General features: G+C 32.7%; 1 protein-coding gene across 4 annotated transcripts in view; it reads right to left on the bottom strand.

The window, feature by feature from the left end:
- The window catches only part of Hecw (Hecw ubiquitin protein ligase), an 81,528-nt gene that overhangs the window by 4,730 nt on the left and 60,175 nt on the right, over nucleotides 1-16,623 (bottom strand). For all 4 annotated transcript variants that reach the window (XM_013325034.1, XM_013325035.1, XM_013325033.1 and 1 more), the window contains 2 exons: nucleotides 1,878-2,096; nucleotides 1,350-1,616 (listed from right to left, as the gene is read on the bottom strand). In XM_013325034.1, coding sequence (XP_013180488.1) covers nucleotides 1,350-1,616; nucleotides 1,878-2,096 — 486 coding nt within the window. The remainder of the gene's footprint in view (nucleotides 1-1,349; nucleotides 1,617-1,877; nucleotides 2,097-16,623) is intronic.

Genomic DNA, 16,623 nt, shown 5'->3' with positions numbered 1-16,623 from the left:
TGTGTAACTTGATATTCGAGATCCGAGTACCTAGTAAGGGAGTTTGATTGACTTGAGCAGTATGCAAAAGGTTTTTTCTCCTTTTATTCGATTTGGTTATTCTCATTTTTATAAACAGCCTTGGCATACTTATTTACAATTTTAAACCAGATTTATGACCCCCTCACAAAAATAGAATATTCGAAGAAAATGTTACATACAAAAAAATCACAATAAAAAGATTGCTGTGTTATTTCATATAATCACAATTGTGATATATCATTTTAGGCATATTTTATTTGTCATAAATTAAATAGCAATTTACACGAATCGAACAAATGCATTTATTTTTGTACAAGTGTTTCAACAGTGAAACCCCACTGAACGATTTCATTGTAATGTAATTCACGGCACGCTTCTCTCTATTGACATTGTATCGGACGTTACATTAGCGCGGATACGTCCATTATGTTCGATTACGATTGTGCCATAGACAATAAAAATATTTTCAACCCAAATCGATACCTGAACATCGAATACAATACAATTACCGCGCACAATCGACGGAAGTCAATGCATTAGGAATGACAATTTAATGTGTGTGTACAAACGAACTAAACAAATGCGTATCATTGATTAAAAGAGGGGTCTATGCACATTGTAACTGGCAATATTATATTGTTTAACAAAGGTGCAACGGTCCTTTCGAAATTTTAGGTTATATTATTAACACCACCATAAAATATAAACAAAACAAACGCATAACATCATATGTTCTTTAATTTAATTATTTCATTTTTATACAATTTTTTATGTTAGGTACAATAATTTTTTAGAAGCTATCGTGGGTCTATTACGCGAAATTATCACGAAATTACATATTAATAACAGTTTCAACTTTGCCTGACAATATATGTCCTTCGCTTCGCATGTGACTTGTTTCCGTGTTCCCAGCACAGACCTCCCCTATCAATACTAATTGCAACACGGCAACACATTGATTGCACGCCATTGTTGAAAATAATATGTGTTTATTTTAAAACCTTCGAGTGATATTTTACCTTCGAGTATAGAGTGAAATATTGTCCAGTGTTAGGGGACAGTACCACAGACATTTTTATAACTCCGCGTTGACATTAGTCTGACATATGGACGTTATTTTTATAGACTTATGTTGGGATTTGTTTTATTAATAACATTAACGTGTCTCGTTCTCTTTTCTTTTGTTTTTGTCGTATAATGTAATGTTAGGTTAACTAATTTTTAACTAATAGTCCAATTTTTCCTAAGCTCTATATATCACAGCATTCTGTATTTTTATTTATGTATAATCATTGTAAAAATTTTAGGCGTAAAAACTGTTTACTAACCACTCCTGATGGTTGTCAACAAATGCAGACATGGGCGACACGTGGACCGTATATGTGTCGTTTGCGGAGTATTCGAACAGTCCGTAGTAGGGATTAAACAGCTCTCTTGACAGAAGGAAGAAGAACTCGCGACTGGGCCCGCCATAGTCGAGGCCCTCCTCGCCGTCCCACAGCACGCACAGCTTTCCCTTCTGCAGCTCCTTTTTGCCGCACGACATGATGCGCCGGAACGCGTCTTCTAAAAGATGCTCGCGACGAATGTGCAGTCTGGAATTTTGTTATGGAAAATATAGTATAAGTTAGGTAACCATCGGGCATGAAAACTGCAACTGAGAGTATTTCCAATAGGGACACGCACTTCATTCAATATAGATTATTACTAGGAATTCATGGAGTGCGTGTATGAGTTTATATTGCAATATAAAGCGCTTTGTGTGATACCGTAGACTTTTCAGATATTGAAGATTCTAATCTAGATTCTAGCTCTTGTCAAATCTAGCAAGTTGTACATAGATATGGGATACTTACTTGAGTTTCCCTGGCCCCTGACCGTATCCCTTGGTCTCCAGCTTGCGGTAGAAGGCTCGCAACTTGGCCTCGAAGTCGCGACGTTGCGGGGCAGGCGCGCGGGTGCAGCGTGCAGCAGCTGGCGATGCCGCGGGCGACCCGACACCGCACGCGCTGCACCCGGTGCACCCTCCGCACACACCCGCTGGCACGTAGCTCATTATCTCCTGCTCGAACAGGCTGAAACAACGATATTGCCTACTTCAAAAACTGTGTAAAGACTTTGGTATGAGTATTACAAAGAAATTGGGGTCTGAACTTTTGGGACTTTATTGACAACTTTTGCCAGCGGAGTCAATGTTTATAATGACAAAACTTCAGTCCTAGCTCACCTTTGTATAGGTTTAATTATGACTTCAAAGTACAGAGTTTTATGACTATACAGCACGTATTCGTAGCAAAATCAATAAATCGAAATTGAATTTATAATCACTCACTCAGGGCTACCGGTCTAGAGGTCTGAATGGATTTAATTAACGCAAGTGGTTCCGATCGTGCTACGTGACATTTATTCGAAGCGGTAAGTTAAAAAACAATCAATGTTCAAACCCGTAATTTTGTTTATACTTTAAATATGATCCTGTAAAAATAAATAAATTGGAATGAATTATTGAATTCTTATGTAATTCCCTCGCTCTTTTATTGTTATGTATATGAGTCCAATAGAAATATCAACGTTATTTGATTTGACTTTTTTCTTAATTTACTACTTAATAAGTATAAGTTCGGAAAAACTACTCCACAACGTTAATTCCAAGCAACAAAACCTTAACACGTGACTTTTTGTGCAGACAGAATTATAACGTACTTTTTTACGTAATTCTCGGAGCTACCACGTACTTGCTACGTCCTGTAATTAAAAGCAAAAATAGCGTAACGAAGGAAGGAAATAATATCAAGATTATAATTTGTTTATGTTTTTTATCGCGAGCATCTAATTTCGCAATAAAACCTCTTTTCGGTTAACCTTACGCTCAATAAAACCGAGTGTAAAAGTGAAGTTCCCTGATTACTAGAGCGTGGGCTCTTAAAAATAATCTGATTTTTTTGAGGCTTTAAAAAGTATGTTAGGTATAAGATAAAAATTTGAACATTACGTAATTGTGAATATTTATGTTAAATTCACGGTTAAAGGGCATTAAAAACAAAATGCATGTCATAATGAATGAAAGTATCGATTCAAATAAATGATATAACTGTATCGATTTTATTTACTTTTAATTCCATTTAATCGATTACTACTCGATGGAAATTGGAATGGGGTGTTGTTGCGCACGACTTTTTTATAAGCTGCCAATTACATCGTAATGACGACGTTAAGATTCATTATTTGATATTGAAGATAAATAGTGCAATATTAAGAATTCATTCCGTTAAATAATTATAGCAGTTTTCATTATTCTCTCCTGCAAAAGCACTGTAGTTAGCCAAATTACAACCTAGACAAATATTCCAGTCCAATCTCTCAATGTCCAAATATGGCGACCCATACGCTATTTAATTGTTTTTGTTACGTTGTAAAAATAAAGATAAAGACGTAAACGCTATTGAATAATAAACTTATGTTCTATAGAATGTAAAAAAAAATAATCTGAAATATTTTAGAAAAGTAAAAAATTTGTCTATGGTCGATAATATTTCGGCTTAAAATATGAATACAGGATTTAATTCACTTATATTAATATAAATTATGTTACTAAAGTCTTAATAATTTGTGAAATGTTTATTTTGACGTGTAATTAGTGTTATTTATAGTCAAGCAATGGCGACGGAGTAATGATCAGTGCAGATGTGGGAACTGGGACAGTGCACGCGCCGGAGGAAGCCGATTGTTTTGTAATTCAAATTAACACTTAATATTGATCATATTTGCCGTGTTGATAAAAGTATTTATTGTGAAATATATCAATCTTACAAATAAATGAATCTTAGGCTTTTGTTATCAACGTCAGGACGGAAACTAACCTATTTTTTTTAAATACCAATCGAATAAAGAAATGAACCAGATACATGAATCCACTATTGTAGTTACACGTGTTATTTTTTTTTTTAATTTCTTTTGTAAGAAGAAAAAGTGAAGTGTAATGACAACACAGCCACGGGACAAACTAAACCGTTAAATTTACCTGCATGCTAGGCGAGTGCCGAAGATGCAGATAAAGGGATCGCCTGCTCTAGAAATATTCGTATATAAATTCTATGTTTTTTAAGAGAGTACACACAGAGTATACACTAGATGAATAATGCTAATTTTCACTGAGATTCAATTCAAATAACTATTACGTAAGTCCAAAGTAAATTTATTGGTGGTATGATGTTCCGATGACTTGATTAATGAAGAATGTTACAGCATGGTCTTGTAATCTGTACAATTGTTTATATTCATATATTATATGTATTAATATAACGAAGAATCATATAACATCATCAAATTTGAAACAATCACATTGCATGTTATGACTCAATACATGGTTATTTTAATTGTTAAAAAGTTGACGTTACGTATTAATCGATTCTAACCTATAAATAGTATTCTAATCGTAAGTTAGACAAAAGCGAGGGAAGTTATCAGTCGCGGCGCGTGGCGGCGCGCGTTGCAAGGCCGGCACAATGGGATTAACCCGCAGTTAGGGATAGCTCTTGGTCATACTCTGAACTTCAGATACTGTAAAGATTACATCAAGATATCACAGCATCAAGATAGCAATTACATGAACATGACAGTTCTGTTAAATTAAATGGAAAGAGGTACCAAGATTTTGGATACTTACATGTCGACGTCGCAATATATTTTCACGTACAAAAAACAACCGTCAAACCTATTTTGTAAAGTGTGTGTTTATCATAGCTAAATCTGTGTTGCCCAGCGGCAGAGGCCGTTACAAGCGCGAGGGCTAAAGCGAGATGATACCGTAGACATTCTCGGCAGTGATTACGCGGCATCCGGCGTAGTCGCGGCATACATCATCTGCCGAGGCCCGAACTTAATGAACCTCGGACTCGGAGGCATTCCCTAGGGGCGTGAGCACGCGCTCCGCTCACCTGCCTGCCATTCAGGGTTCACACAAACTACTTTAATTACATAACTTAAAGTTAAACGTAAAATATTCCTAGTTGAAAGATGACTAACGCAATTTTATATTTTACTAGCAGCCGCCAACGACTCCGTCCGTGCAGAGTTAAAAAATCTTGAATTTTAACCTATGTTTTCGTCCAGATTATAATATGCTGAACATCAATGCTAAATTTCACAGAGATCCGTTGTTCTGCAGATGACTTCTAAAGAAATCTACATCCATTTATGTATCCAAACATTCGCATTTATAATATTAGTAAGATTAGATTTTTAGTTAAATGATAAAATTATAATTTAATTGTTTTTAACAAGTTATGTGACAGCCCTATCAGACGGTTAACTTTGGGTTAAAGAACAGGTGTGCGAGCGAACGCCGAAACTCATCGCTTGATCTGATAACTGGTTAGATAAGGTTCGATAATAACAACCCTTGCTCAGTGTTGTCTGTTGACACTGCCATCTTGTGTCAGAATAAAACATGTGCTAAAATATAAGACGTATTTAATGTGCCCTATATAAACACGTTGTGTAAATGCTCTTCTAGCAGTTACTTAAACGGGTTAAGCTATTAAAGTAACTGTTAAGTTAAAATGAGTCGTATAAACAGAAATAGTCTTAATATTTCATAACCATGTCCGTCATGTCATAACCTTAAAATATTTACACATAAATAATAGTGATGAATGAAATTAAACATTTAAGGTTAAAAAACGTAACAAAAGATTTCTTATTCCTAGTTTATTTGTTTGTTTATCGATTAGTTCAAAGTCTTGAATGGCCGAGTTACTCGATTATTAGCTAATCGCTTAATTATAATAAAAGTACACTATTTATACATGATAATAGAAAAGAAAGATGATATAATTTTAGGTCAATAGTTAACAAAAACAGTTGAGATGAGTTTAGTCTTTCTTGTAAATAAAATACGGAACTTAACAAATTAACTTTCCTAAATTAGTTGTGTGATTGAGAGAGTATGCTTCGAACTAAACACAATCTTATCCATGTTTTTGTATTTTTAATTATAAAATATTTGAACAAATAATAGATATATTTATCACAAAACAAATTTATTAAATGTATGTGAAAAAATAATTGTATTGACTTAAGTTTTTGTTTAGTGAGATACAATAACTGTGTAGTACATGTTGCCGATACATATGGAACCTTTTTATACTTCTTTTTACTTTTAATTTGTATATTTTTAAATTTAGAACATTATGTATTATTTCTTCTTCTATTCCAAAATGGTAGTTGTAAAAAAATTATCAAACAGTGAGTGCTAACCCTTTTCCTTTGCTTCGATTTATAGAATTTTCTCTTTTAACTTTATTACATTATTTTCCAAAGTTTATCTAAATGTGACCGCTCGTTTCCTACCTCCTTGCTGTCCGTCGTCTTTATTTGGTGTTAAACGCTTGTTCAAACTAATATGTACATTAAAAGGTTATAAAACAACAGTAAATTATTTTTAAATATTTTCATGAATTCGTTTTATTGATTCTAGATTTATTCTGTGGCCATAACAATTGTGTAGAAACATAATATAGTAGTGTAAACGTTGGCTTCTGAAACCAAATTCCCGTTTTAAACATATCGTCATCTTTGTCGTTATCTATGACAAAACAGTGATAAAATGTTTTATAAAGAGATTTTGATTTCAGAAACGCACTAACAGTGCTTTTTCAAGTAATAGCAGATACAATAGTGTTTTTATACAAATGTTTCCCTAATGGAAATTCACAGCTATATACAAGTGTAATGACACTCGGTCTATTATGAAAGAGTATCAGAGCGTAGTCCAGTTCGTAAAACTGGATTTAACATACCGTGGCTAAGACGGATGAATGTTCGTTAGTAAACAGCTGGAAGCATCAGTATAATATTAGGAATAATATAGATTATAGTCTGGAATAACCCATGACTATTTACTTTTAATCCGACTTCAAAAAGGAGGAGGTTCGTTGGTGACAACTAGTTAAAAAATAATTTCGGGAACAATGGTAGACAAAGAATTAACATATTTTCAATTATCAAAGTGATACATCAGGAATGTTGTATGTCTGATTTATGTGCAACAATCACAGATTCCCGTGAGCAATGATTAGGGGGATACGTGAACATAATCAAAGGTAATGAGCCAGCCTTGCCTCAGGCGTAAGTCAATGGCTTCACAACGAAAGCGGATTTGAACATTAGCTAAGAAATATTTAAAAAAAACCTCAAAAAGGTGTAGTTTTAATAAATGTACATTCAGTCAGCATTGTACGAAATTTTATGTAAGTTATTTTATATTTACATAAATTCCACTTTCTTATAGTTATAACCAATCTATATCATACTAATGTTATAAATGCGAATGTTTGGATGGATGGATGGACGTTAGATTGAGGGTATCTCCGAAACAGATTTTGAAGAAATTTGGCAGAGATGTAGAACACAGTCTGGAAGAACACATAGGCTACCCATTTAGTTTTTTTTTTTATTTCGCGAGAACGGAGTCGCGAGTGACAGCTTGTATGTATATAAAAGAAAGAAAGAACGGAGACGGCCATAGAAGAATTTTTATCCTTCCTTTTTTTAAGTCCACGCGAACGGAGCATAAGCTAGTGGCCTATATATCGTAATTTAATTGCTTAGGGATCGTCTAAGGGCGTTCTATCAAAGTGTGCAAGAAAAAACAATTCGTGTAATTTGAAACCATTTTACGGTACTAATATCAAGTTGCTTTCAACACCGTTATTAAAGTCCCGGGACCTTGAAAAGTATCGTATTCCTTCGTGGAATCGTTCATCTGCTAACAAAAAACTATTGTCAAACATTCGTAATAACAAAAACATTAGTAAACAATAAGTTTTCCTACTCTATTTTCTAGTTTAATTATGGTAGAGATAGTGAAATAACCGTCACCTAGATTTATTTCTATTATTAGGATGGAGCCCTCAGAATCGATTTGTATGGATCGCTTTTTTAACAATATCTATTTTGTTCCGCCAAATCTGCCATCATTTCCCAAAAGGAAAAGTCGTCTCTGTCCATAGAGTATATCTTACCCATTTATTTCGACTTACTGGTGTTGCCGCATGATTTCCGTATTGCCACTGTCATCTAAAAACTTACTCACTAACACTGTAGTGATTTGCGTTATAAATAAAACATAATAAAATAAAAATATCAAGTTGAACATTATGATATTGTGAAAAATTTAAAAGTCTAATAATCAAGGTAATATTAAGTATTAGTATTTAGTATTCATATGTTACAGATTTTTTTCATAGAACAAAGCTTTTAATGTAATCTTATTTTACACTAAGCGTAGAATCCTCTTTTATTTTCTATTAACGAGAAAGAATACTTTAGAAAAGAGGCATTATATTAACCCTTGTGTTCATTTTGTATAGTATACCATACATACAACTTAATAAAAATATACGATCACTATAAAATAATTTTTAACTTTTGCTTTTTTCAAAGAAATCTTGCCAAGATAAGGCTTAATAAACTGCAATTGTATGCACTTTATGTCCAGTTACTTACTTATTTAGAAATGAATAGATTGTTGGTATAATTTTGTGCGTATCGTGTGCCCGAAGGAGACGACATTGGCTCGACCTCAGCGGTAACGGCCGCTGTACGTGCTCAATATAACACCAAATTACTTCCTAAAATGAATGACCGAACTAAACTATTAGAAAACAAAAGAATGCATTGTTACTCGATACACCTTGGCGCCAAACGACAGGCCAATTTTTAACGAGTTATAACTCGAGTCAAAATAAAAAAAATAAAAGAGGAAACCATAAATATTAATTTCTACTTTTGTATTACAGTTAAAACAGATCGATTATTTGCCGGAAGTCCTATTTAAAAGAGCGTTTAGTATCTTCAAAGAATTTGACTGAAATTCCATGAGTTGGAAGATAAAAATAAACTATCGTAGGAATCTTGTTGATCCTTTAGGATTTTAACTTATTAGTGTATGTAGTAACAGAGCGTAAAAATGTAAATAAATAACAAAATAACTCCATTATCATGTAACCGCAAGTCTCAGTTAGCTTGCGTCGACCTTCAAGTTAAATAATTAACTAACAGAACACAACAAACAATTGCAATTAACTTTGAACTACATAGTTAGTACAAAATAATTTAAATTAGAAGCAAACATTATTTTTTCTCGCTCGAATTTTATGTAATAATTTAATTTTTTAAAATATTTTGATGTATGTTCATAGTAACATATAAAAATGAAAATATTTCGGGCCCAAATGCAAGTAGATAAAAAAAATATCCAACCACAATTCTACCAATAGACTGTAATTTTTGTAGTCATAATTTTTTTTCCATAAAAAATACCAAAAAATAAAAAAAATCAATGTATAATATATTTCTTATTTAGTGATCGATTAATTTTAATTTATAGAAATATCCAAACTAAAAATAGATAGATAACTTTTATTGGTGCCAAACGATGTCATTGTTTCATTATTATTCATGAGAAAAAGTTACAGTGACGGTTATTATTGTGCATTTTTTACACTGTATAACCTTGTTCTCGTGCATTTTATAAAACCTGTTGGTTATCTTAACCTTTTAAAGCATATTACTAACTTAATTTTACACCGTATTCTCAAACTCTACTATTATGGATCCATTAATTAAACTTTTTCGTAGTATTTTATAAATTGAAATTTAAGAATAGCCTGCATGGACTATATTATAACATCATTTATCATAAACACTGGTTCGAGGCGTTAGGTCTGACCGTCCGTTAAATTAAACCATTACATAAGCTCGCAAAAAAAAAATGATTTCGATGTAAACTTACAATAAAGCGTTGAACGTTTAATTCTACTAATATTGTAAATGCGAATGTTTGGATGGATGGATGTTTGTTATAAGATATCTCTAAAACTGCTGCATGGATCTCGCTGATATTTGTCATAGATGTAGAACATAGTCTGGAAGAACACATAGGCTAGAAATTAAGTTTTTCTTTATTACGCTTTAGTCGGGGTCGCGGATGATAGCTGGTTATATATGCGATTAGATTCCCTATATCATAACAATATATGTATTATGAACAAAAACAATAGTTACAATTTCTTAAAATATTAACAAAAATTAAAAGTAGTCATGCTTTACAGAATTTACATACTAACTTGGTCAAAGTAAACAATATTTTCTTCACGAAAATATGAAATAATAGGCGTAAAGTTACTGCCAAGGTTTGCGTATATTATCATAAATTAACCAACACCACGGCTATGGAAACACAACGTCATGCCAATTAGGATGTTACGAAGGATTTCCGGCGGCCGCGGACAGACAGATCTTATTATGTATGCAATTCAATTGTGTGATACAACTGCGTGTAATTAAAGTTACAAATACACTAACGCCATCTATGTTATTTTTTTAAACGAAAAATTTGAGGTTATGTTTTTAAAACACACATCAAATTATTTATGCTTTTTGATATAGAGGTTCAGAAAGTTTGTATCGTCTAGAAATAATAAATTAACTTTTAACAATAATAATCTATTTAATAAATGTTATGTGTATTTTTACCAAAATACTTTTAGGTACGCATGGGTAAACTTGTATTTTATTAATTAACGGACATTTAAATGCTTACATTCAAATTGTTTCTTTTATAAGCACTTATTCCCACAGCTAGTAACAATTAAAACAACAAAAACAGTTGACACTATGTTACTATATCTTACTATAATGCGAATGTTTGGATGTTTGTATTATTTGAACGTATCTAGAGAACGGCTGTATGGATTTCGCTGAAAATTTGCATAAATGTAGAACATAATCTGAAAGAACAAATAGGCTACTAATTAACTAGTTATTTTTTAATTCGCCACGGACGGAGTCGCAGGCGACAGCTAGTTATTTAATACAGCATTAATTAAGATCGTTTTACATACGCCGTCCGTCTGACAGGAAGTGGTGACAATGGTGCGAGGGCACAATGACAGGGCATGGGCCTGCGGACCCCAACTGACACACACCACTTAATTACACCCATTCCCCTTAAATTACAAACGATATAATATTCATGTTGGTTTTGTTACAACATTACTTATAATTAATAAAGAAAAGTCTAACATCGATGTCCTGCACGTAAAGTAAGAAAAAATCAGGCATAAATATTACAAAGAGATAGATTGATAAAGGTAGAAAGAGATAGAAGTAGGTTGGGTGAGTGGAATATCATAAAAAATCGTAAAATTAAAAATTTGCCTACTCTAAAATTTTCAATGGTTTTAATGATTACTTTATCATTACTAAGTGTGTCAGAATGTCTGTTAGTAGTATAGAAATGATTATCACTCAAAACTCTCAAGACATTCTTCGTTCTTTAAGATAACAAAAGGTCATGTTATGTTTTGAAATGAGATCAAAGTGTACGGGTTTAATTTGGAAGAATGTTCTTGTCTTACTCCAAATAAATTACCACGAACAGTTTATTGATATGGTCAGTAGTTACAATGTATAAATAAACCCTTATAGAATTGCTTCATAGAAAACGTCATTCATAAAAAAGTTATAGCAAAAACTATAAGAAAATTATAAGTAAAAAACAACTAGTATATCGAAGTGTTAACGATAGGGAAAGGTCAATGACCGATTGCGACCACACCCGCTCATAAAACAATTGAATGACTAAAGCCCATATGTGTTGGTCACTTACTATCACATACGCTTTAAACTATATAAAAAAAACAAACATTATGGCGGTATGTTAGTACCAAAATATTTTCACAGATCTCGTGAATGTAATGCAAAGACCGTTTTGGCACTAGATACTATTGGACCGATGTTGTTGAAGAAAAACCACGTGCCCTTTTTTCGTCTGTACATTTCGAGCTGATATTAAGTTTGGATGGTTATATTGTTCGTTGTACTGTAAGAACATGTATCCGACAAGATTGAATTAATTAATTGATAAGTACAATTATAATGAGAGTCATGATGGATAATGATTACTTAAGATAGCAAAGAATGAATCACTTGAATTATAGAAAAATATTGCGATTGCTACAAACACGAAAATGGAGCAAAATATTGTATACATATTAAAGGCTAAAGGAGAAGTAATTTGGCTATAAACAAAGCTTTATAACTAGTAAAACATAATCGTTAAAGGTGGATCGAAATTCAATCTTAATATGTATGAGTTAACTTTTATTTTCAAATAAATCCATAACTGTCTTCTGATCAACAACTAATCCTCTCATTTTCCCACTGATCTAGTCTTTTTTATTATAAAAAAAGTTCATTGAACAGTGGAATAAAAATAGAAATGCCTTTGCGTGTGGGAAAATTTATTTAGATATTTAAAAAGTAGATGTAACCATAGACAGTGTAAGTCAGTGCAAGCGGTTTGCAGTACGTAGAATGTAATTAAACGAGATATTGCGGTCTGCTATGCTATAAATGTGACAGGACCTGTCCGCGGTTCTTTACGGACAGGGTATCCAAGCTCCCGGTTATGCCAGATTGACTGCTATAAGATTCAGATGGGGGCGTTAATGTGATTTCAACGATATGTTAGTACAACGTTGTGTTTCGTTCGTATTACAAATATAAAAAAAACAATTGAACAGAGAATAAAATTGATGATTTATCAAGCGGTTAAGATGTAATGACAAAATGAAAATTGTAATATTCAACCACTAGTTGTCGCCTGTGACTCAGTAAGCGCGATATTTAAAAAAAAACTTAATTAGTAGCCTGCGTTCTTCCAGACTGTGTTTTACATATATGCCGAAGTTCATCGAGAACCGTTGAATTGTTCTTATAAACAACCATTCATCCCTTCTTATAAACAACCATTCATCCAAAACATTCACATTCATAATATTAGTAAGAAGTTTTAGACATTATTAGTTAGAATCTTTTCGGCGCGAATGACGCGCTTTTGTTACAAAGTCAAGTGTCAGATTGATTAGTGAGGGGACATAACCGTCGACATTTTAGTAAGGCTAGTGTTGTGCCAGTACACCGGTACACTGTCGTATTTTCTTCCTAACAGAAGTGAGATTGTAAGACGTAGTTATCTTACATATTATTACGTCTAACAAAGGTAACATAATTTTGATACAGTTAACAACATCTATTATAGAGTTACATAACTAAACGTGTAGTTATGTTTTGTATAAGCTTGTAAAGAGAAATTAGACGGAACTGTGAGTGCGTACAAATTGACCGTATCTAAAGACAACGGGCCTGCGCGGGCGCAATGATTGTCCACGCACGCCGAACAACGCCATGTATGAGTTAAATCCAGACAATTTGTATCATGTATGTTGTACAAAATCAACCTAATTAGGTTTAAAGATAATCTGTATTTATCTTTACCTTTTCATTAAAATAATGCTCTAAAAAAATAAATACATTTTATGTAGTAAAATGAACATGGAAACTTAACACCATTACTTCGAAATCGATTTCTGGATAGCGTGTTGTTTGAATGTCAATCGTATCGATTTTTTAATCGTTGAAATATAATACACATAAGTACTTAAAGGATATTACTGTCTCTAATTTTATAATAAGAGTGAGAGAGATGATGAATCAGTTTCAAGGACGTTTGTCGTTTTAACTGAACTGTTGTTTTTGAGTGAATATAAATATCATAAATCGTTTATTTAAGGACAATTAAACATTAACGTTGCATATGTTTAAAACATATACAAAACAATAATAACGAGATATTTTACGTTGAAAGTTTCTATTACGTAGAAATAGCATCTATTTTGTTAAATGTCAAAGCATCCGTTTGCAGCGGAACTATTCCCGGCAGACGAATGGCGGGCGCACAAAGGGTTGATATTTCCAAGAAACTTCCACTTTCGCCTACACAATATAAACCCACGTTTAAGGATTAAAACATTGAGGTATAAGTCTTTGTTAAATGCTGCATTACATTTAATGAAATTGTGTTATATATGTCAAAGAAAAGAACTATTCGTTTTAATCATATAAATCTTTGTCTATTACTTACAATACGTTCTACAAAATAGTGTTTACGGCGAGTTGTAATCGACCACCTGGATCTAGAATCTAGTCATAGTAGCCTAAATATAGATAGTCGTATCTCTACAATAATAACTAAAGGCAATATTTCGCCATGTCAAGAAACCATTACCGCCAAGATTTGTGGCATATTGCTATCGTATTATCGAATATAATAAACAGCGTATCGTGTTTATATACCTTTAAAGCGCAGTTAGTTCCTATCTGAGAGTTTAGAGCAATTCAAACAATATTATCTTGAGTGAATTCAATGAAATCGTTTGTGTAACATTCAATTGTTTATTTTCTTAAACTAGAATATAATTACTAGACATAATTGAGATTAACACTAATAATCATAAAGTTTACTCGAGTTAAATATTTTTAATTTTAGCAAAGAAACGAAAAGTTAAGAATAAACAAATGTTTTCTCGCATTAAATCAAATTAAAACCATAGATTGTGACTTGATTTCGCATATGAAAAAGTGAATTAGTATTGTCTATGATTCGCATGTCAGTTTGACAAGTACACGCGCACAGGTTGGCGCCATTATGCAAGCGTTCCTATTCGCACGTCAGTAGAAGCGCGGGCTTTCGACCGCTCTCGTAACCTAATCGTCCGCGAGCACGGCACAATTTGTATCTTTGTACAATGTCATTCAAACTTTACGGCAGTTAGTAAATTCCTAGAGACACTGTGGAGTACGGAATTATAAGTATAGGTTGCGGCAGGGCACATCTTTGCAGACGCTTTCCTCCAGCCACAATGAACCCAACTGGCAGCCGCAAACATGTGCTCGCCGTTGGCTACTGTAAAGTTTGAATCTTATAATACCGCTTATTTCGTATCTCTCTTTCCGACTCTCACATGCGCCTAATGTCTTCAAAGAGATTATGCAAAAATTACAACACACCGTAGCCATACATTTTCGTCTCGTTTTCAAATTCGGAACAATGGAACGGACTTTAATTTACGTTTTAATTAGTCTAACAATCTCACGTTTTGAATGCAGTGAAAGTTATTACTTATTACTTCTTTCTTAACAAACACATGTATTGTAGTTTTATTTACCATTAATTTATTTTAAAATGTTAAACAATTTTTACAACATCCTATTATTCATCTATGGTTTACAATATTAATCAACAACCTTATATTAAATGGTAAAAAAGTACTTTGGAAGTTTATCCGCGTTCCTGATCACGCAATGTTATTTTACCTAACTTAAATTAGTTTAAATGTCAGACGGAAATAGAAAATTTGATTTAAAAATGTATACTACATACATAAGTGACGAATATTGATTATTTGAATATTTTAATAACAGTACTCGATTAATTCTAATAATAATTGACCCCTAACTATTAAAGTGTGGTGAACTTCACGAACTAGGTCAACAGTTTGAAATTATTTTTAACCTAGTCTATCGATTTACCAATAGAATTACGTGTAACAATTAATAATGTATACATTTTTTAAAAAGAAATTTTATAACAAATCAAAGAGTGAAGGAAGATACCTTTTTTATTTTTAATTATAACTATACATAACTCGTTTATTTTTAATTACTTTTAATATAATGAATAATATAATTTTATATGCGATCATTTCTTTTTTTATTGTATACTTTTACTCAACAGTAATATAATCTTTATATATTTAATTCTTCTGTGAGTGTGTATGTCACTGAACTTCTCTCAAACGACTGGACCGATTTTGATGAAATTTTTTGTGTGTGTTCAAGGTGATCTGGGAATGGTTTAGATTCACAATTTTCATTAAATACTAACTTCATATTAATTTATTCAAATTAAATACGTGTAGACAGGACAACGTCTGTCGGGTCCGCTAGTTGTCGTATAATATCGATTTCTAGTCTCGATATATCATTAAATTGACATAATAAAATTTAAATATAGGTACATATATTATCACTGTGATAAAAAAGGCTAATAAACGTATTATATTAGTACATATTATATATTTTATCAGTTGAGGACTTATTATTTTGTAAAAAATATTAGCAAACCACTTTCTAGTTTTCACGATAATCGTAAAACGGAAAATTTGAACCCGCTACCTCTTGATACTTTGTTTGTACCAATTAATAAACAATTATTTATAATTATTTTTGTGGGTAACGAAACTTGAATATTATAACTTACAGACTGAAAACGACGCCGAAAGTCTTCGATATAACTCCCATGGTCTTCTTCCAGCCCTTGATGAACTGGCGCCGGCGCGCCCCGCGGGACGGCCGGGCCTCGAACTCCGTGTAACAGTTAATCTTGGAGATTCCCCCAAAATTTCATAAAACTCATCACTTTCAACAAACACACGCAGCCACGAAAAAGAAAACAAAAGAAAATATTTATTACATAAATATTATTTCCTTTTATTGTCACTATTAACTGCAATTAATAGATTAAATTCGTTTTAAAAGTCGGAATTTAAGTCGTAATTATTCCCGCGTTTATTTAGTTCGCCGGCATACGTCCAACCGCTATCGTGTCACGATCAGCACTGACGCGCGTAGACCTACGCCGCTACGGGGGTGGGCGTAACTTTAAGCTCGCGTTCAAAATTCAATCACTATTCG

Source organism: Papilio xuthus, unplaced genomic scaffold (assembly GCF_000836235.2).
Source record: "Papilio xuthus unplaced genomic scaffold, Pxut_1.1 DF824888.1, whole genome shotgun sequence".
Lineage (NCBI taxonomy): Eukaryota > Metazoa > Arthropoda > Insecta > Lepidoptera > Papilionidae > Papilio > Papilio xuthus.
This window is presented reverse-complemented; position numbering and strand designations above follow the sequence as displayed.